At 37.8% G+C, this 21,302-nt stretch overlaps 3 protein-coding genes across 5 annotated transcripts in view; 1 reads left to right on the top strand and 2 right to left on the bottom strand.

Moving 5' to 3' along the window:
- The window catches only part of LOC123760593 (collagen alpha-1(X) chain), a 51,314-nt gene extending 45,725 nt beyond the window's left edge, over positions 1-5,589 (bottom strand). The window contains exons 1-3 of the mRNA XM_069328317.1: positions 5,422-5,589; positions 4,252-4,357; positions 2,184-2,880 (exon numbers count right to left, since the gene is read on the bottom strand). Coding sequence (XP_069184418.1) covers positions 2,184-2,880; positions 4,252-4,357; positions 5,422-5,471 — 853 coding nt within the window. The 5' untranslated portion in view covers positions 5,472-5,589. The remainder of the gene's footprint in view (positions 1-2,183; positions 2,881-4,251; positions 4,358-5,421) is intronic.
- A 1,161-nt stretch (positions 5,590-6,750) lies between these two features.
- Positions 6,751-12,626, top strand: LOC123760590 (mitochondrial import inner membrane translocase subunit Tim29). Its single transcript, XM_045746288.2, has 4 exons — positions 6,751-6,890; positions 8,318-8,419; positions 10,325-10,499; positions 11,947-12,626. Exons 1-4 carry the CDS (start codon positions 6,791-6,793, stop codon positions 12,164-12,166), a joined length of 597 nt encoding a protein of 198 aa, XP_045602244.1. The 5' UTR covers positions 6,751-6,790; the 3' UTR covers positions 12,167-12,626.
- Positions 12,627-13,791: 1,165 nt separating this feature from the next.
- Positions 13,792-19,273, bottom strand: Rpp20 (ribonuclease P protein subunit p20). Of its 3 annotated transcripts, none has more exons than XM_045746289.2 (4): positions 19,130-19,273; positions 17,779-17,949; positions 16,989-17,154; positions 13,792-14,138 (listed from the first exon to the last, which is right to left on the bottom strand). In XM_045746289.2, the coding sequence occupies exons 2-4, from the start codon at positions 17,926-17,928 to the stop codon at positions 13,990-13,992; spliced, it is 465 nt and encodes a 154-aa protein (XP_045602245.1). In that variant the 5' UTR covers positions 17,929-17,949; positions 19,130-19,273; the 3' UTR covers positions 13,792-13,989. The 3 variants fall into 3 exon arrangements, with proteins under 3 accessions (XP_045602245.1, XP_045602246.1, XP_069184417.1); XM_045746290.2 differs by lacking the exon at positions 19,130-19,273 and adding an exon at positions 19,093-19,124; XM_069328316.1 differs by lacking the exon at positions 19,130-19,273 and adding an exon at positions 18,453-18,784.
- Between the last annotated feature and the right edge of the window lie 2,029 nt (positions 19,274-21,302).

Genomic DNA, 21,302 nt, shown 5'->3' with positions numbered 1-21,302 from the left:
AAAGATGTGGTCCATGATGGCCGATGGACCATCATGGTACAGAGCTTTTTTCAACTACTGGGAGTTCTTCTACTCCCCAAGCCAGGCCCAAGGCCAGACTTGACTTGTGAGAGGTTGGTCCAACAAGCTGTTGCTTTGAGTGGCCCGCAGGCCCACATATCAACCACAACCCAGTTTGTCAGGCACTTCTCAGAGGAAAACTATCTAGTTTTCTCTTGAAGATGTCTATGGTTATTCAAGCAATATTTCTTATACTCGCTGGGAGGATGTTGAACAACTGCGGACCTCTGATGTTTATACAGTGTTCTCTGATTGTGCCTTTGGCACCCCTGCTCTTCACTGGTTCTATTCTGCACTTTCTTCCATATTGTTCACTCCAGTATGTTGTTATTTTACTGTGTAGATTTGGGACCTGGCCCTCCAGTATTTTCCACGTGTATATTATTTGATATCTCTTTCGTCTCCTTTCTAGCGAGTACATTTGGAGAGCTTTGAAATGATCCCAATAATTTAAGTGCTTTATCGTGTCTATGTATACCGTATATGTTCTCTGAACTCCCTCTATTTCAGCAATCTCTCCTGCTCTGAAGGGGGAAGTGAGTATTGAGCAGTACTCAAGACGGAACAGCACAAGTGATTTGAATAGTACAACCCTTGTAATGGAATCCCTGGATTTGAAAGTTCTCATAATCCATCATATCATTTTTCTGTCTGACGCAATATTTGCTTGGTTATGCTCCCTAAACATTAGGTCATCAGACATAATCCTTCCCAAATCCTTGACATGCTGCTTTCCTACTATGGGCAAATCTGATTGTGCTTTGTACCCTGTCTTATATTTAATATCCTCATTTTTACAATACCTGAGTACATGGAATTTATCACTGTTAAACATCATGTTATTATCTCCTGTCCGGTTCCCAGATATTAATAAAACTTTATTAATATCTGCTTGTAGTTTTTCAATGTCTTCAACAGAGGTAATTTTTCATGCCGATTTTTGTGTCATCTGCAAAGGATGACATGAAGCTGTGACTTGTATTTTTGTCTATATCTGATATGAGAATAAGGAAAAGCAGTGGTGCAAGGACTGTATCCTGAGGTATAGAGCTTTTAACTGCACTTGGACTCAATTTTATATGGCTGACTGTTACTCTTTGTGTTCTGTTCGACAGAAAACTGAGTATCCACCGTTCTACTTTACCATTTATTACCATTGACCTCATTTTGTTTGCTATCACTCCATGATCACATTTATTGAATGCCTTTGCGAAGTTCGTGTATACCACATCTGCATTCTGTTTTTCTTCCAATGCCTCAGTGATTTTGTCCTAGTTGTCAAATAGCTGTGAGAGGCATGATCTTCGAACTCTAAATCCATGTAGGCCTGGTTTGTGAAGGTCATTGGTCTCCATGAAACTGGTGACTTGAATCCTGATAACTCTCTCGAAAACTTTTATTATAAACCCCATTCCAGCCAAAAAACATCCACCACGAAAGACCTGCAATCTGGAAATGTGACTGTAAAAACCAAAAGCTTCTGATTTCACACAGCTACACAGAAGTTCACCCACCAGAAACTGACCATCCACTATGTGGAGATGGGAAAGAAACAATCCATGAGAAAAAACCCACACACCACCTATAAGAACCAAGTGCACAGTGAACTCTTTGGCTCTTTCATCTCCCTCTGGGCTCCATAATTCAGCTCCACTCTTGACTGCTCTCTGGTGGGTCACTGTTCATATCACCAGTTGTTGTTTCAGTCCTTACCATTATGGAGATGGCCATTACTGGATTCTCAGGATTCTACACCTAGTTACTGGTAGGCACTCATGGTTCACAAGAGCCTAGTGGGGTGATTGAGGCTTGGAGCTAAACAGGCAGGTAACTTTATGAGCCACCTAAGGGAGTCCTCCCAGAAAAGAAACTTCTAAACAAAAACAAATCATATTTAAAAAATTGCACATTGTGGTAACCCAGCACTGAAAGAATTGTGCCTTCCAAGAGTTTATGAAATACTGCACAGTAAGCAATGGAAAAATGTTCTCGATATTGGTTTAAGAACTTCACTAGTTTAAGAGGCTAGAGCTAATTTCACTAGCTTCACCTCTCTGTTTAAGAACTTCACTAATTAATTAAAGCAATTAATTCTACAAAAAATATTTGAAGAATTTACTCACTATGGTGCATGTGTTGGCGAGTGAGCTGTGGTGGAATGAAGCCTGGAGGAGGTGGTGGTGGTGGTCTAGGTTGCTGCTGGTGCATCTGGTGCTGTTGGTGATGGTGGTGCATCTGTTGCTGCTGCTGCTGATGTTGTTGCTGCTGCTGTTGTTGTTGCTGCTGCTGCTGTTGTTGTTGCTGCTGCTGATGTTGTTGCTGCTGTTGTTGTTGTTGTTGCTGTTGCTGCTGCTGCTGTTGTTGTTGCTGTTGTTGTTGCTGTTGTTGTTGCTGTTGCTGCTGCTGCTGCTGTTGTTGTTGTTGCTGCTGTTGTGGCGAACTGCTATTTGGTGTACAGTCCCCAGGTAATCGTGGCCCAATGTATCCACCGGGTGGTGCTGGTGGTGGGGGTAATGGCAGAACACCATTGCTTGCATTTGATCCACTGGGTACTGAAGGTGCATTCTGTGTTCTCTGAACCCCAATAGCAACACCAGGGGGACCTGGAGGACCTGAAGGACCTGAAGGACCTGAAGGACCTGGAAGACCTGGAGGACCTGGAGGACCTGGAAGACCTGGAGGCCCAGTAGGTCCTGCAGGAATAGGCGCACCAGCTGGACCTGGAGGACCAGATAAAGTAGGAATGCCAGGAGGTCCATGAGGACCAGAGGGCCCAGTGCCAGGAGGTTCAGGATGCTGCTGTTGCAAGCGCTGCTGAACCTACAAATATAGAAACTCTATCCATTTAATAATTACTGTAACATAAATTATGTCTTCATACTGATAACATCAGTATTAACTTTTGTTTAATGAGCCTAACACTATGAATATCTACAATTACATATGAAAAAACAAGTGTGGCAACAGTGTACACTGTAGTTAGTAATCTGAAACTTATAAATATATTCTACAACAAAATCTGTATTATATCATTCAAGTTTACAATTACACAGTACAAGGAGGTACTTGGCTGTGCCCGGGTCTCTCCCCTCTGTCATCTCTCATTCCCTAACCCTGCTCTTTCCCATCTCCCACCTCTCCAACTTCCTCCTCCTCTAACACTCTTTCCTACTCCACCCACCCTCCCACTCCACTTTCTCACCCCACTCTCCCTCCACATCTCCCCCTCTCCTAAAGAAAACTCCTGCAATAATTACTGTAATCAGAATGCTTCTCTTTTAATTACTTCTCTGAATGTGTAATGCTGAATGCAGAAATAGAAGCTAGATGTGACCCTGGCTGTTCCAGACAAGTTAATGAGGTGGCTGGCTGATGGGGACCCTGTGTAACCTGGGCTGCAATTTGGTAGCGGTCAGGCATATGTTGGCTAAGATGATGACCCTGTAGCATGTCGTTTGGTTTGCTTTCATCAGGGTTTCCTTTCAAACAGTTGCTCATTTTGATGTACTTATAATTTCCAGTGGATTTTTTCTTGGTTTTGGGTTCATTTCTTATCCCCCAAGCTTCTCTCTCTCCTCACAGAGCTTCTCTCTTCTCTCTCTGATCCTGGTTCCCATCAGGCTCAGATGGGTCTCAAAGTTCTGGCATGAATTCTTAAATAATTGAAAACACAGAGCAAGTATGAGAAGCTGCAGTGTGAGTGTTGTATGGCCATTCTCAAAAAAGGAATACTCATTGCACAAGGACCTGAAGCAGAACCCATAGAAACAGCAACAGATGAGAGAAAAATAGAAGCAATTTTGCAGTGGAAAGGTAATGACTCAAGCAAAGATGTGAGACCAGGTAAACTGATTAGACAGTTTTTCTTTAAATTGCATCAATAATTTTGACAGAGGGCATCAACAGATATAAGAGCAACATTCTTGAGAAGAGGGAAGGGACTTTTGTAGAGCTGAAGTAACTGAACATTAAATATTTTTTTTGACCCACCAAAATAATACACAAAATAGTTCTTTAGATCACACAAAATAATACACAAAATAGTTCATGGACATCACACAAAATTATACCCACCATTATTGCCAAATTTGAGTAAACAAATACTGTAGCTTATTAGAAGACTATTACAAAATATGCCACCCAATTTATACCAGAATGCAGAATATAAATATTTGCAGAAGTTAAACTTGCCTGAGTAAAGGTATTGGATCCTATAACAGCCCTTGGAGGTGTTGGAGGAGGCTGCAGATTTGTCACACTACTAATCCCAGGAGGACCTGAGATTTCTGCCTCAAATCTGCACAAGGAAAAATGACATAATTAAACCAATCAAGCACAACTTGCTCTCCAATATTTGTATACAATTCCTAGGTTTTGGGGGGATTTTTTCAAATTTAACTTGAAATATTTCTCAACCAACAGTCTATAAAAAGATAGGCAACTGCCTGAGATATACAGATGTAGATTTAATTACATGTAATTATATGCATTATGCAGTTCATAGCTAAACAATTTAATATCGGTGTAAAATGAAAATTAATTCCCCGTAATTATGAATAAACTATAAAATATACACTTTATATTTTAACCCTTAAACTGAGTAGGGTATACAGTATTCATGTCAGAGCAGGGTCTGTCATGCACAAGAAAAAACGAGCAATGAATGAAATGAAACACCTATTTCTGGGTGAGCCCCTGGTAGTTCCCTGAAACTCTCTCACTGAGATGCCCCCCCCCCAACTACTAGATCACATCAGGGGAAAAGAGTGCAGTTCGGCCTACTGAGGACCAGAGCTAGAACCTGGGCCCCCCTCACATAGGAACATGAAAGGAATTTCTGTGAGTAAGACACGTGAGGGAATTTTGCTTGTGAACTCCAACAGCAGGCAGAAAAGGGGAGCAGGAGCCACCTCTTCCCACCTACCCACATGTGGCACACAAGATTCCCCCTCACCACATCACACACACTAAGGAAGGGGAAAAAGTCCAGGAACGTTGTGTCAACCCTATTCTTGACTAGGAAAGTAGTGTGCACCCTATTCTTGACCAGGAAAGTAGTATCTAATCTATTCTTGACCAGAAAAGTAGTGTCTAACCTATTCTTGATCAGGAAAGTAATCTAATCTATCCATGACCGGGCATGTAATGTAGAACTTATTCTTGAGCAGTCAAGTAGTCTAACCAATCCTTGACCAGGAAAATAACGTAAAACTTATTCTTGAGCAGGAAAGTAGAGAGTGTTGGTATGGTCCAGGGTGGAGGTGGCAGGAGAACCTGGCACCCGGTGAGAGGTCTCCACAGAGTCTAAGGAAAGTAAGGTTTCTTACGACTCTTTCCTCATATATCTTCATCACCACTGACCTGCTCATCTCATCATCAAGTTGTCTTCTCTTCTCTGTGTTCGTCGCCATGATGTAAGGCAGCTTAACAAGTAGGTTGTTAAATAAATGAGAGTTAGCTCAATTTCGCCTAAAATCTCTTGACTGTTCTGGGGTTTGTATACATGTGTCAACAAACGTTCTCTCCACAGCTATTTCCACAGCATATTTATGATGATAACATAGACGTGTATATATTTAAAATAATTAATAGCGTATTTTTTACATATTTATGTAAAAATAAATATACTGTAGTAAGTTAGTGTTTAATTATTATTAACATATGGCTAATTTCACAGCAGAATCCAAAGGTATCCAGACTTCGGCCTTCGTAGAAATCCAATCGGATTCCTACTACATTATTTGGTTTGGAAATTGACTTTGTAACCCAAGTATGGTTATTAGTATTTTCATTATAGAATTAGATAATGGCGAGAGGGGTACCTCAAGGGTCCATTTTGGGGCTAACCCTTTTTGTCATATACATCAATGACAGTTTAATTTAGTTCATTTGTTATACACCCCATACCCATCTTGTGGGCGGTAGTGGGAAGGGTTACAGAGGCACATAATGGGCTCAGAGACTGAATCCAACAATTCATTTAGCTAAACAAGTTACAATCTTGATGAGCTAGTTACAAAATTCAATACATATCGTCACATCACAATGGGCTCGAGATCGACCACAAGTACAGTTTCTAAATTAAGCAACTGACATATGTGGAGAGCTAGTGTCACAATTGATATATTTATTCTGCACACCGCCCGCCATCCACAGCCTATTATGTACCTCTGTAACACTTTCCACAGGATGGGTATTTGGTGTATAATAAATAAACTAACCTAAACAAAAAAATTAACTCAAAACACTTGTATACACGCTATATACCTTCTTACAATGATTTTTTGTACTTTCTTACAATGTACTGGTATTTGTATACTTTCTTACAATGTACCTGTAAAATGTTTTAATTTTGTTAGAAATTACCTTCTTAAAATTATATATTAGATTAAGGATCTGCCCGAAACGCTATATGCGTGCTAGTGGCTTTACAAGAATGTAAAACTTCAATTCTCTGTACTCAAATAAACCCAATGTACCTTCTTGTATATAAATAAAAAAAAATAATAAAATAGTGGCTGTATAAGAATGGTCCACTGAATCAGCATAACATGTACTTTCACAACCCATTGTACCTTCTTGTATATAAATAAATAATATGTATTTATATTATTTGTAGATCATTAAATAAATTAAAAATAAATAAAAATAAAAAATCCCATCTCAAGATGGGAAGGATTCTTAGTTGGGACTGAGTGAGCACCGAGCAGCTGTGTGTGTAAACACAGACATGGCCGGCCCCGCGAGATCCATGTCCTCCTTAGCATTAAAAACACCATGGAAAATCAAGCTTCCCTCAAAATTTAAAGGCGGTTCCATAGAGAAGTGGGGTATGTTACGTAATTTTAAAGTTAAAGATCATTGACAGATCTCCTCACGAAAGTGGCGTTTTGGCTTCCCATCCTAATTTTGTATTAGGAGATTCAAGTAAACATCCATGTACTGCTACACTGTTCTTTATGCTGGATTACAGAGTACGGATCAAGAGCTAGCTATCAGCTCTATTTAATAGTTTCATCTCACAGGGTGGTTAGTCATACATGAGAATCTGTTAGAAAATGAGATACGAGTCTTAGTCTACTAGTCTTGCTAGCAAACTGGGTAACGGTTCGACTAATTACCCAAAGCTACCCAAGTTTACTCAAAGCTACCCAAAGTTTCCTAGCATTACGTAAGTAATGAAGAAATGATATATTTACTCACAATATTATTGGTGTTGAATGTAGAACATGAAAAAAACATTTTTACTCCGAAATAATATAAATTTATATGGAAATTAGACAAAACTAAGTGGCATAAGAGGCCATAGGAAGTCGATGATCCAAGTGACAATGTTGTGGAGCGACTTACGCAAGATGAACATATTATTCAAGATGTATTGTTGCCTAGAGGTTATATTAAGTTATGTTTGGATAGGTTAGGTTTAGTTAGGTTATGTTTGGGTAGGTTGGTTAGGTTAGATAGGTACAGGAGGCTGATATACCACCAAACATCGTCGCTTGGACCGCCGACTTGCTTTGGAGTCACCAGCTTCTTATTTTTGTCTAATTTCGTTATAAAGTGATACTTTTTCAGAGTAAAAATATGTTTTTCATGATCTACATTCAGCACCAACATTATAATAAATGAATATATCATATTTATTCATTACTAACGTAACGCTAGGAAGCTTTGTGTAGCTTCGAGTAAGTTTGGGTAGTTTTGGATAATTAGACGGACCCTTGGGTAGAGTACAAGAATACCTTTAAATATTTGTGAGTGTACAAAGTAGTTACAAAGCTCAAAGCTGCCATAAGGATACAACCCACCTACATGTTTACTTGAATTTACCTCAAAGCTACTATCCCTCTAGTGGCCTCAATGAGAACAGGAAGCTGGCAGCTTGTCAAAGATCTCCCCATTTGCCCTGATGATTTTAACGAGCTGGATTTTGAAATTTATCACTAGATAAACAGAGGTATCAAGTGGAAGGAATCACCGACAAAATGCTTCTTTCCTACCATATTATTAAACCTGGAACCTTTCACCTGTGACCCCCCTTCCCCCCCCCCCCTTGGATTATCACTGAGTGACACTGCCAATTGCCACCATCCTCATAGGAAATGATACAACAAAAGTTCAGCAAATTTAAGATTTTGCCAGAATGTGTGTTCAACCATTCAATCTTATTTTTATTACACTAAGAATTTGTGAGTAAACTCTGATATCTATTTTTTGTTTGTATCTTGAGGTCTGATTGTAGTCTTTTCTCTTACAGGTAACTACTGGGCATCAGTTGCTCAAGACTATAAAGAAATGGTTCAAGATGTAATTGTAGACTCACGAAGACAACCACTTAAAGCAGCCACATATTTATCAAGTAAGTCATTTGCGTGACAATAATGTACAAAGTTAAAAATACAAATAAAGAAATTGAGAGCAAAGTTGTTACATGACAGAATTAACTAAATGTTCAATGTTAATAAAGCTTAGGATACAACTTTATGCAAGCAAACTTAAAGGCTGGAGAAGTTAAGAAATATACTGTAGTTGGTTTCACACTAGTGCCTGTACAGGATATCTTTCTCAGCTCCACCATTGCTGCTTCCATATTTAAGGTTCATAGATTAACATGCGCAGGACTGAGCATAGTGACGGGGCACCTTACCTTGTGGTTACCTTGTATGATTCAGAGTATCAACGTCCATGGGACCTGGTCTCTGACCAGTCCTCCTGGTTGTGGTCCAGTCAACCAGGCTGTTGGATATGGCTTCTTGCAGTCTGATGTATGAATCACAGCCTGGTTGATCAGGTATCCTTTGGAGTTGTTTATTGTGTTCTCTCATGAGTTGTTTATTGTGTTCTCTCATTAACACCATGAGGCCAGCGAGGGAGAGGGTAGAAAAGTCTTGGGCCTTTTTTTTATGTTGATTGAGTTCTCTCTCATTGTGCTTATTGCATCTCTGCTTTTCAATGGGGGCAATTTTGTACATCCTGCTATGCCTTCTGGTCTCATGTTATGTTATTTCCATATGCAGATTTGGAACCAGTCCCTCTAATATTTCCAGGTTTAAATTATAATGTATCGCCTACCTGTGCTCTAGAGAATACCGATTTTACAATTTTAATCGGTCACAATAATTTAAATGTTTTATAGAGTAGATTCTAGTAGGTAAGGATCTTTGCACATCTTCCAGGTCAGCATTTTCTCCAGCTTTGAAAGGGCTGTTATTGTGCAACAATATTCCACCCTAGAGAGCACTAGTGTTTTGAAAGGTATCATCATTGGTATAGCATTCCTTGTTTGAAAGATTCTTGGTATCCAACATATCATTTTTCTTGCAGTCTTGCAGTACAAGAATGTAACAACTCTTGTATATATCTCAAAAAAAAAAAAAAAGTCATAACAGCTACTTTATTGTGTTCCTCAGAGGTAAGGTCTTCCGACATGATTACTCCCAGAGCCTTCACATTGCTTTTTCATTCTATAGTGTGATTTGACTGCATTTTATATGTAGTTTCCATTTTTGTATTTTTATTTCTGCATAACATTAAACATCATGTTATCTGTGGCCCATTAAAAGATCTGATTTACATTAGATTGGAGGTTAGCTGATTCCTCTACAGGGGTACCTCAGTTTTCATAGTTAATCCGTTCCCAAAGATGGTACGAAAACCAAAACAAATTTTCCCATAAGAAATAATGTAAATTGAATTAATCTGTTTCACACCCCCAAATATATTAATAAAAAAATACATTTTATACAGAATAATACTCTTAGGTACCTTACCTTTATTGAGGACTTGTTGGCGTATGGAGGACAGTGAGGAAGAGGGAATGAGGAGAGGTGTTAGTATTTGGAATGGGAGTCTCTTTCCATTATAACATCAGTGATGACATTTCTGGGGTACTTTCTCTCTCTCTTTCTCTTACGTTTTGCAGGCATACCACTAGGACCTGGTTGTGGCTCGCTGCTTGCTTGTCTTACTAAGAATCTATCTATAGACACTTGTTTTTCCCTATGTTTTAACACTTGTCTGTAGTGAGGCATCACATTGTCTCACTATGAATGATCTCTTGTTTTTCCTTTATCGTCATCCTCACAACTATTTTCTTAGGTTGAACATTACCACTGACTATTTGGTATTTACTAATTAACAACTTATATTCTTCCAAAAAATTCCTTTCATAATACTGTACTATGTGTAGGATTTTGTTTAGTAATGTACTTGTAATGATCAATCTTGTTAAATATTTAAAAATCTATTTATTTCACTATTCCAGTAATAGCTGGATATATATGTGCTGTAAAAACAAATCCAAACAAGATGGATTTTCAAGATACTCTTCAAAAATACATGAATGAATCAGCCATGTTAAGTGACAAGATTAGGAACAAAGAAGTAGATGCTCATTTCAACTATATGGTAGACTGCTACAATCATGGATTGGTGAGAAGGTGAATGTCAGGACACTCTTTATGGCTGTTTTATCTGAATTCTGAGTACTTCAAGTAACTTGACTCTATTATAATCCTTTATATAAATTTTATTGCATTGTTATTGGTATGTATGTCTGCAAGGTGCAAAATTGCACACAGAATAGAAGGATGTGTTATTTACAATTTAAAGTAGAGGTAAAAAAGTCACTGAAATTAAATGAACTGTTTAAATGTTAGCAAATCGATGCATTCGCGATTGGATGAAAGCAGAGATAATTTTATTTTATATGTAGCAGTGCCCCTGACCCAACAGTACATTACATCAACATCCATAGCTTGGCTGTTGGTGCCCTCTGCAAATTACAAATTTGTAGGGTTCTGTTGTAAGCAGCTTAATAATGTAAAAACAAGAAATACTATATCTTGAAATCTTCCATTGTGTGTGTACAAGTATTAGCGAGAGGGAATGGTAATGAGACTATACCAGGTTGTTCTCAATTTCAGCATATATATTTAGACAATACCATTTGTACTAGCTGTTTAAGTTTGTAACTGCAAAAGGATTAGTGACTGTAGTCTTTTTCCCTTCTCATTGTTTTTTGATAAATATGAATATTAGTTGTTTCTCAGCTTTAGCAGATACATGACAGAGTTTTACTAGGTGCCGAGCCATATTGGTGTTGCCTTTTAACACTGGCGGTAAGGCCTGTCTGCTCATTCTTGACTGTAAACATTCTGGGTTCCCAGGGCTGCTGATAGGCCACTCAGTGATGTGAAACTGTTTACAATTAGTACTGTGTGTTTTCCCAAGTTATAACTATAAATTTGGTGTCAAAATGTTTCATCTAATCTCTAGACTAGAGAATTAGCAAAGACAAAAGTGTATTTATTATAAATTGTACATAATAACGACGAATACAGTACATGAATATTTAGATCAAATAATGCATTTTAATCATCAGCATATAAAATTGTTAACAAGCATATTTAAGGAAGTTAGGCTGTATTATCACAATGAGTAAACCAATGATTGATGTAGAATCACAAATATTATTTGTCATTTAAACTATCTTTTTCTCTGATATTAGCCTTCCCTTCATCATTTAATTTTAGTTGTCTATAAATTATTTGCGTTTCCTCTGGTAACTTCAGTATAAGAATTCTTTTATATGTGTACTTGCAGATACTAAAATTGATTTTGCAGTTTCACACAGTCATCATTGTCAAAATTAAAAGTGTACTGAGGATTCTAATGTAAAGTGGTTTTGCATCTACTGTATTTCCATCAAATCTGTTTATTTATGTACACTTTCTCCATTTCAGATTAAGCCTAGGATTTTGCTCCCTCCTCTGGGTGGACAGAGGAGGGAATTAAAAGTGTACTGAGGATTCTAATGTAAAGTAGTTTTGCATCTACTGTATTTCCATCACATCTGTTTATTTATGTACACTTTCTCCATTTCAGATTAAGCCTAGGATTTTGCTCCCTCCTCTGGGTGGACAACTATTCTAAGGTTTGTGGGGTGTTCAAGAGTCAGTGTGAATATCTCACCCCACAATATTTGACTTTTCATGAGCGAATAATGGATGTGGGCTTCTTTGGTACCTGGTGGGGTATTGATGCAAAAATGAAGGAATTTGATATTAATCCTGAAGAGTGGGTAGAATGTGATACAAAAGGTTAAACATTTGTTTATCTTTATTATGTAGTTTTACAGTACAGTACTGAGATTGATAATGTTAGGCGACTTGCTTGGTAAATGTTAAAATTAATGTAGTTTTGAATATTTAATGCCATTACCTTATACGTGGCAATAAGTTGCTGGGTTTTATAGATTATACCCAGCAACTGGCCCTCACTGTTCTGGCCTCTACTAAGATTGATAAAAAAAAAGAAAAAAAAAAAGAAGAAAAACCCTGCAAAGTTATCCTAAGGTTGTAAAAGGTGCAATCTGATAGGATTGTAGATGTTTTGGGTGATCAGTCATGCTCTACTGATACTGTAGTAAACTACTTTACATTGTGTAATTTCTTCAGCGTACAAAGTTGTATAGATGTGTTTGTATAGTGTTCTGTAATAATGAAAATCTTGTTAATTTGACAGATTTAAATAGATGAATAAACCTTTGGAATTATATTACAGTATATTCAGATTCTTATTTTTCCTTGTACAATATTAAACAACTAATCACTTGATAAGCCAAAATATTATGTTAAGAAAATCTACAAGACTAAAGTAAAAATTATATTTCCAACATTACTAATAAACTGTTCAGAACGTTGATCTCTCAAAACGGCAATAATTAAAATTGCCAATGCATCCTTCTGAAACCTATTGTCCTTTTCTAAATATTCAGTTAAGATGACAAGCTCTTATTAATATCAATTGCAGGAGGACAAACACAGGAGACATTACTGCTGAATATTCAAGCTGAGAGGGTTCCATTAATTTTCTACACAAAAGAAATTTAAAAGTAAACCCAAGTGTTAGCACAGAAAAACTCCATAGAGCTCTTAAAGCTGCAGGCTTTAAAACGCCATCCAAGTACATTCGAATAAGAACTATGACACAGAAGTAGGTGTTGAGTGCGTCGGCAATGAACATTGGTGATAATACGACCCACCAGCTCACTGTGGGCATAACTCCTTCAACTCTAAGGACCACCAGTACTAGTGTCACTAGTAGTGCTGTGAGCCAGACAAACACCTGAAAGTAAGGATTAATCATAAAGGCTTGCATTTATAATAAACAAAGAAACGATTTAACATTAACGCCTCTCGTCTTACATTCAATAGTACATTCCTCCGATAGACCATTCTTTTTTTATGGGATAACTTTAAGCTCTAAGCAGTAACTGGGTAGGCATTCATTGTAGTTCTTTCATTTTATCTCTAGTCTTTTTATCTATAACATTTGTTTTTAATTCGTTAATTGTAAAAATTTGTTTTGAAGTTGGAACATTAACTATTTACCTGATACCTTGTCCTCTCTGGAAAATTCTTAAACATCAGAACTTTATCTTACTATACTATATCTGTTAAGCATACATAACATACAATACTTTTAAATCAATATTTCTTACCTCTAATATAGTTACTCCAAGCCACAGGGTTAACTCGCGCAGACTGAAAAACATCCTTGCTTATATAATGTCTCGTATCAAGAAATGATAATGTTTACCGATTCAGGGTCCAAAGCATCTTCACAAGTATTGTACTGAACAATAGTATGTTACCTATTTCTCATACCCAAAAATATTTTCACTTTTATTTTCAACATCTTTATGTAAAAAGCTTTAAGTAGAAAACATTTTAATAATTTAGCCTTATTTAATTCCTGAATACATTACAAAACTGCTCTTCATCGACATAAACTGTGGACAATACATTCACTTGAATTTTTATATTTATCAAAACTTTATATAATTTCAGAAAGAGAATTACCATGCAAAACTGGTAACCACCAAGTAACAAAGTACTGTATTGACAATACGGTATTTAATACAAACTAGCTTCCTTTCACCAATCTGTTTGGATCTTTTGTGGTACAATTTTCTTTACCATTACTTTGCTGAAGGGAAATTTTGATGTGCACTGCTGCACAACCCTTAGAGTGGTAATTATGGTCTACTCCATCCAGCGAGGGTTCTATATCATCTGGGGAAGAATAAGATAACATAATAAATATCCATGAGCATCTACATGAAGCAATAAATATTAATTTAGTTAATAAACACATATTTCTCTAAGATATAACATTAATATCTGCACTGTGCACATGTTAAATGTGACATTTCCACTCTGGAAATACCAACACCCAATCTAGAGACCAAGAAGGCTCAGGGGAAGCAGGAACCGACCAGAGGTGAAAGCAAGGTGGAGACAACTTGCGAAATGAAGGAAGTATCAATGCCAAACACCAATAAAAGCGACTCCACCAAAGCTGCACATTAGGCATGAGGTGCCGATCAACAAACTAGGACAAAAAGGAAAAACCTAAGAAACCGACTCAAGAAACATGAAAGGAGAGCAATGAAAATTCATACTGTCACCCTTGACAAAAGACACACGTGGGACACAAACAAATCAGCCATCTGTGCACCAGGGGGCCTCGTAGCCTGGTGGATAGCGCACAGGACTCGTAATTCTGTGGCGCGGGTTCGATTCCCGCACGAGGCAGAAACAAATGGGCAAAGTTTCTTTCACCCTGAATGCCCCTGTTACCTAGCAGTAAATAGGTACCTGGGAGTTAGTCAGCTGTCACAGGCTGCTTCCTGGGGGTGGAGGCCTGGTCAAGGACCGGGCCGCGGGGACACTAAAGCCCCGAAATCATCTCAAGATAACCTCAAGATAAGATAACCATATAAATGGTGGTAAACCTGTATCAGAAATTCTAGACGTGAAGATGGAGGCGAAGGTTAAACCAGGAAGTTATGTCACCAGACCGATCTGCTGAAAGTGGCGAACTTGCAGAAAAATGCCCGGGTTCGGACACCGGGCTAAAAGATCCGGAAACCAGGGCTTCCTTTTAGGTGTTAAAAGAGCACCTAAGGAAAGGAGGCCTAAGACATATGCAGTCCCAAGCACAAATAATGCTAATTTTACTAAAAATGTGGCTTGAAAACACACTGAAAGCAAAACACTAAAACGGAATAATATGCTAACAAAAAGGCTCTCACATGATGGAGTCCTAAACATGACCAGCACTTATCTTGGAGAAGCAGCAACACTTGGATAACTGACAGCTAGTGAAGGTAAGATTTTAACCCTTACACATCAGCAACAAGATTGTATGTGGGACGCTGGCTTAATTGCCATGCTCCCGCTTGGTGGCTGGGTGCATGCATGATGGAATGGGTATTTTGTACCGTTTTGAATGAACACTTCATTTTTGAAGAATTTTTTTGTGCATCTGTTGGCTGTTTCAGTGCTTCGTTTCATGAACCAAGCAATTGTTTGTATTGTTTTGTCTGCTGTCTAGGCGAGGGTGATTGCAACAATCCCCGTGCACTCTGTGCTTCTTCAAGGGGGGCCTGTTTCTGGCTCTGGTCTCCAGTAGGCCAACAAGACTTCTATGACCAGTGTGCCTAATTATTGGGTAACTATATCAGCGATAAAGCTTCTGGGAGCCACTAAGGGCTTTCCTTTGAAAACAAATTCAATCATCGTAGCTTTAATAAAGTCTGTTGAAATTTAAATTGTCAGATAATAATCGGGAACACTAAAAGAAATTGAGAGACACTGGAAAAAATAGATTTAATAAATCAGTGATCCAAGATGATCCATTGTGTACTCAACATTAGGAATGTCATATACAAGTTTTAAAATCATCGAGTGATGTCACTGAAAATCATTAATTTAAAGAAAAAAAGAGGATAAGTGGATACTGCCAAATATAAAGCAATTTGATGTTGCATGTCAATACTTACTCTTTCTCACTACCTGCAGGCAAGAAGTATTTGGTTAATCAGTGGTATATTTTTAGGAAATTGCTTTGTTTGTAAACTATTTAAACCTACTGATTTATATAATTTACATATTAAAGTGCAATGTGGAGATCTATCAGAGGAAGAAGTCAGTATAAGGTACTTAAATGGTGCCATTAACAGATAAAAATCAGAAATCACACGAACAATAGGATACAGTAAACCATGTGGCAGGCCCTGTCCTACCTAGCAAAGAACTCAAGCTCAGTATCAAAGTAGTAACTAAAATTTATGAAAATAGTAAACAGTAGCAACATGGACATTATCCTAAATCAAGTTTTCATAAATCCTCTATATTTTAATTCTCATCTATGCTGTTATTAATGACTATATTAGGAGTGCCCTGATATTTTCTCTTTGTATCTGCATTATGACTAGAAATAGAAACCAACACTACCAATGAAATATTTCTCAATTCTGTAGTGATACAATTTGACAAATTACCATTCAAGGGTATTTTCTCCTGCCCCTTCCCCCACTAATTAGCACAGTTTGTCTGCAATACTAATATAGTAGAGCCAAGTGCCAATAATATTTAACTGATAGAATTAGATTCTAGAATATCATTATTACTATGTATTTCTTCTTTTCTCAGGCTCTCATTAGTATTTTATCTCATTGAACAGGTTAAATGTACTTTTATAGTCTATGCAAATTAGCTTGTAAAATTGCTGTTCAAAAGCTGTAAAGGTACAGTATTGAATTTCTTTATGTTGAAAATGATTTGTATAAATGTACTGTACAATACTACAATAATACAGTACACATCTTACATTCCACATTTTTCAACAGTTAAGCAATAAGGCAAACCTGATCTCTATTTACACCTTAACCTTAAAAATCTCTATTCCATATAAGCAGCAACATGGGTCATCAGTGAAAGTGAATACAGTGCAGTACTTTACAACTTGCATATTCTCTTAAAAGAAATATTTAACAGCTAGACTTTTTGGTTCATTTGTGACAAAAGTATATCCTCTTCATGTAAATAAATAAATTGTATATATTTTTAAAACTTAACCATTGAGATATACTGAAGATGTATTGGTATGGAGTGTAGTGGGAGTACGAACAGCAGCTTGCAGAGTGAGAGCCAGATTAATGGCATAGGGCACAGCTGATCCAAGACCATGAACTACCACCCAGCCTGACTCATTTAGCAAGCTCATACCACGCACCTCTTGTCCCTGGAAAAAATACAACAAAATATAGTACTGTACAAGCATTACAGGTACCTGTATAACAAAATTAATTATCAGTGATAGTTCTCGAGAATCTAAATATAATCATGAACTTGATCAGTGACAAATAATGTTGCTAAATATGTATAGTACTAATATTGGCAGCACATACTTTGTGTGGCATTGGATAACACAGTTGTACATACATGTACATGTAAATGTAAATGTAATTTACATGTAAATGTACTGCATTGGATAACACAGTTGAACAGTTTTACAGTTCCAGTGTAACTTTTCATGTACAAACAATATAATAATAAGCAATTCATTGTTTTGGGGGACAGGCAGGCAGTGTGCTTATATATGTTAGGCTTATACAGTATCAAGGTCCACCCCAAAGTTGAATTACTAAACCTCCCCAGGATGTAACCCAACAACAAACTAACTCCCTCCTGGGTACATATTTACAGCCAAGTGAACATGGGCATTACCACTACTGACAGTCTACATCGCACCCACCGGTGGGGTTAGTGTTGTTGCAAGCAGTTGCAGTCGCAGTAGTAGTTAAAGAGCCCTCACACAGATTCTGAGAGATTATTTTAGCATTGAAGTAAAATACACATATCTTACCTTAATGTTGGAGTTACTATTCACATATATATCATTAGGCCGCTTAGGCAAATGGCGAGGCAGCCTCCGCCGCAACCACTGCTCTTCTGGATCAATGAAGCTGAAGCTACTGTTGACCGGAGGTGCAGCTTCTCTTGCCTCTGTGGCCATCACATGATCACTCCAGTTCCTCTGCAGATTATTATAAAAGTCAAGGCACTTACATATAAAAAAAAAATGTACAGTACTTTACCCATGGAACTGCCTACCCAACAAAACCATAAATGCCAAAACACTGCTCTACAGTACTGTAACATGAAATTCAACTCGATAGAATCCTCTGGAGCAATGGGGGAGACCTTTGGAAAGTCACTGGCTTCGTGTCCTCGTCAGGCCACTAGCTTTTAGATTTCATAAGGATCTGTGAGTTGGTACAAGAATTCAACCAACTCCGAACCACTTAGTTTGATGAAAGGGAGCAGTAGAACAACAGAAATACACTTACATCGCATCAGACTTGGATACCCTGTCACTAGCGAGATGGTGGCCCTTGGGAAAATTAGGATTATCGGAGTCCCCCTAGCCCATCTACCAATGACCTTCCCCACCATGAAACCCACAACAATTGCCTACACACAGAAATCACAATTGCGTGATGCATCAAATGAACAAATAACGCTACGACCATGTTGTACCTCAGTCGATTAAGGCAGCTTCTGGGATGCTCTTGTACGCAGGTTTGAATCCTCGTCACAGCCCTTGTGGATTTGTTCAACAGTTGCCTAACTCCCAAATACCTATTTATTGCTAGGTGGACAGAGGCATCAGGTTAAATTAAGATTGCTCAAGTGTCCATATCCTGGTGCAAAAATTTAACATAAGGTCAGCTTAGTTGTGAAGTGACTATGCTGGCCATTGCTGCATCAAACCCTTGGGTTCCACATACTGTTTACAGCTGTACTGGGAGTTAAATCAGATATTCCTTACAATAATAAAGCGTCTATATCTGTGAGTATTAGATGTCATCAGTCGCTTATATTCTACTACTGTAACAGACGTATCCACAGTTGTTTGGTTAGACTTGGATTCAATTTTTACGATTTAAAAAAAAATCCTGAGAAAGCACAGAGCATTTTACAATATGGGGTAGATAAAACGCAACACAAAAACGTATCACAGAAATGACCTCCACTCTTCTCTGGCCTGAGAACGCCCACTCAAACCCCAAGAGAGTAACTTATACAATTATTCCTAAAAATACAAAGCTTCATCACACCACTAGTAAGTTAATTCCCGTTTTAGTATTCAAACTAATATAAAATCGCTCATGTATACTCTGTATCCTCCATATTTCACATAAGCAAGTGTTTACCTTTGGACAAGTTTGACAACCGACCGAGACACGGTCTTCACCGGAGCGAACTGTTCTGACAATTGTTTTCTACACCGAACGAAAGCGTGACGACCTCAGCTAGCAATTTGAGTCAGAAAGCTCTATTATAAAGAATTGTGATAACTTTATAACTGAGCATCTTATGGACGGACAGTGTAAAACATTCATCAGACAGTGTGGCATTGTAATTGATTTAGATATGACTAATGGCAGGTAATTTCACTCTAATACTAGTACAGGCTAGTAACTTCCATTCGCCTCTCGCGTTTTCTCCAGATTCCATGTATGATTATCTGCTGTGAGATGGGATACTATTTTATCGTATAGCTAACTCTTCACATACTATGCATAAGTTAGAGAGAAATATATATGTAGTAGATATAATAAAACAAAAATAGATTGATTAGAAAAGCCAAGAGCTAATAGCTCGATCCTACAGACACAAGTAGTAAATATTTATGCTTTGTAATCCCGGTTTAATTTCATGAGCTCGGACACAAACCTATAGCTATGATCTTTTAAATTAAAGATGGGTTGATTGATGAAGATTAAGCCACCCAAAAGGTGGCACGGGCATGAATAGCCCTAAGTGGTGGCCCTTTTGAGCCATTACCAGTATCAAGAGCTGATACTGGAGATCTGTGGAGGTGCGACTGCACCCTGCATGACGGGAGATGTCTCCCGTGTTAAATTAAAACCTTAAGTACTCACTTAAGTTCAATCATATGAGTACTCACTACTCATTTTACTTAGGTAAGATATCTGAGCTAGGACTCCCACAAAGATTTACGGCTACGCTCTGCAGCTTTATAGACAACAGAACTGCTATGCTTAATATTGGTAGTTACTTGGGGTGACATAATAGAACTGAAAAGTGGAGTACCACAAGGAAGCTGCCTCTCTCCCACTCTATTCAACATATATACAGCTGACCTGCCCCAATCCCAATATGGAGAATACATCACATACGCTGACGATGTCACCCCAATAATATGCCAAGGACTATCAAAGCCGATGCTAGCCAACAAGACCAAGGCAGCAATTGAATTCATAAATAACTTTAAGAGGCAAAGGAAAATAAACACAAATAAACAAAAGTTCCCTATAATATACATTGCAAAAAGAAACCCAGACCCCATTATCCTTCACAACCACTCGATCCAATATGCGGATGTAGGTAAAATACTGGGACTCATGTGATCAATAGAACAGGGGATAAAAATTCACGTAAAGGACAGACTAAATAAAGCAAAAGTAGCATTAGGAAAACTGAGGAGATTCCGAAGCCTCAGTACAAACATACAGCTGCACTTATACATAAGTGCATCACTCCATGCAAATTAAAGGACCCGGTAAATGGAACTCACTCCCTAATGAATAAAAAAATCCAACTTACACTTTATTTAAAAATAGAACCAAAAATGGCTGTGATGCGTCGAAGGGCGCATCGTGCGCAAAATTCCATGCAACTAGGAGTTGCAAATATTGTATTATTAATATTTAAAAGTAATACAATTTTATATCGCCTATGGTGTTTGTTTCACCCGCACGTCCAAAAAGTATTGATTTCATTCTCATAATTTCCCATCTCGTGCTACTAACTCACACTTTATCTTGTGTTTAACACACCAAATTTAGCACTTATGACGTGCAATTTCATCAGTATAATCTATTACTTTAAAATATAGTTATTATGCGAAGTTCAAATTCTGTTACAATGTACCTATTATTACGTTCATTGCTAGCTTAAGCTAGGACATACCGGAAGCGCTATATGCGTGTTAGTGGCTTTGCAAGAATGTAACATTCACCAATGTATCTACTCTCACAACCCAATGTAATTTCTCGTATAAATAGGAACAGCAATAAAAAAAAGCTAACCAAACCCTTGGGATAATCAATCTTACCTTTGACTTTAAGGAAAAGAAGGTAGTTATTCAACTGTATCTTTGGTGGCATTTGGATTATGCGTTTTGAAGGGAAACCAGAGTCTAAAACAACTGAATCTAAATCTAAAGAGCTGGATTTAAAACTACAACAACAACAACCCACTTGGAATATTGTATCCTAGAACCACTTGAGCTGGACAGTAGAGCGACGGTCTCACTTCATGCAGGGCGGCGTTCAATCCCCGACCGTCTAAGTGGTTGGG

Source organism: Procambarus clarkii, chromosome 21, assembly GCF_040958095.1.
Source record: "Procambarus clarkii isolate CNS0578487 chromosome 21, FALCON_Pclarkii_2.0, whole genome shotgun sequence".
Taxonomy (NCBI): Eukaryota; Metazoa; Arthropoda; class Malacostraca; order Decapoda; family Cambaridae; genus Procambarus; species Procambarus clarkii.
Note: the sequence above shows the minus strand (reverse complement) of the source record. Positions and strands in the feature narration are given on the sequence as shown.

What these genes read in the sequence shown, in the direction of transcription:
- LOC123760590 (XM_045746288.2), top strand. Translation starts at nt 6,791, where the DNA reads ATGGCCGGCCCCGCGAGATCCATGTCCTCCTTAGCATTAAAAACACCA. An exon ending in AGCAGCCACATATTTATCAA is followed by an intron (nt 8,420 to 10,324) that starts GTAAGTCATTTG and finishes TCACTATTCCAG; the next exon opens with TAATAGCTGGATATATATGT. An exon ending in AATCATGGATTGGTGAGAAG is followed by an intron (nt 10,500 to 11,946) that starts GTGAATGTCAGG and finishes TCTCCATTTCAG; the next exon opens with ATTAAGCCTAGGATTTTGCT.
- Rpp20 (XM_045746289.2), bottom strand. Translation starts at nt 17,928, where the DNA reads ATGGCCACAGAGGCAAGAGAAGCTGCACCTCCGGTCAACAGTAGCTTC. An exon ending in ATAGTAACTCCAACATTAAG is followed by an intron (nt 17,155 to 17,778) that starts GTAAGATATGTG and finishes TATTTTTTCCAG; the next exon opens with GGACAAGAGGTGCGTGGTAT. An exon ending in ATCTTCAGTATATCTCAATG is followed by an intron (nt 14,139 to 16,988) that starts GTTAAGTTTTAA and finishes ATTCTTCCCCAG; the next exon opens with ATGATATAGAACCCTCGCTG.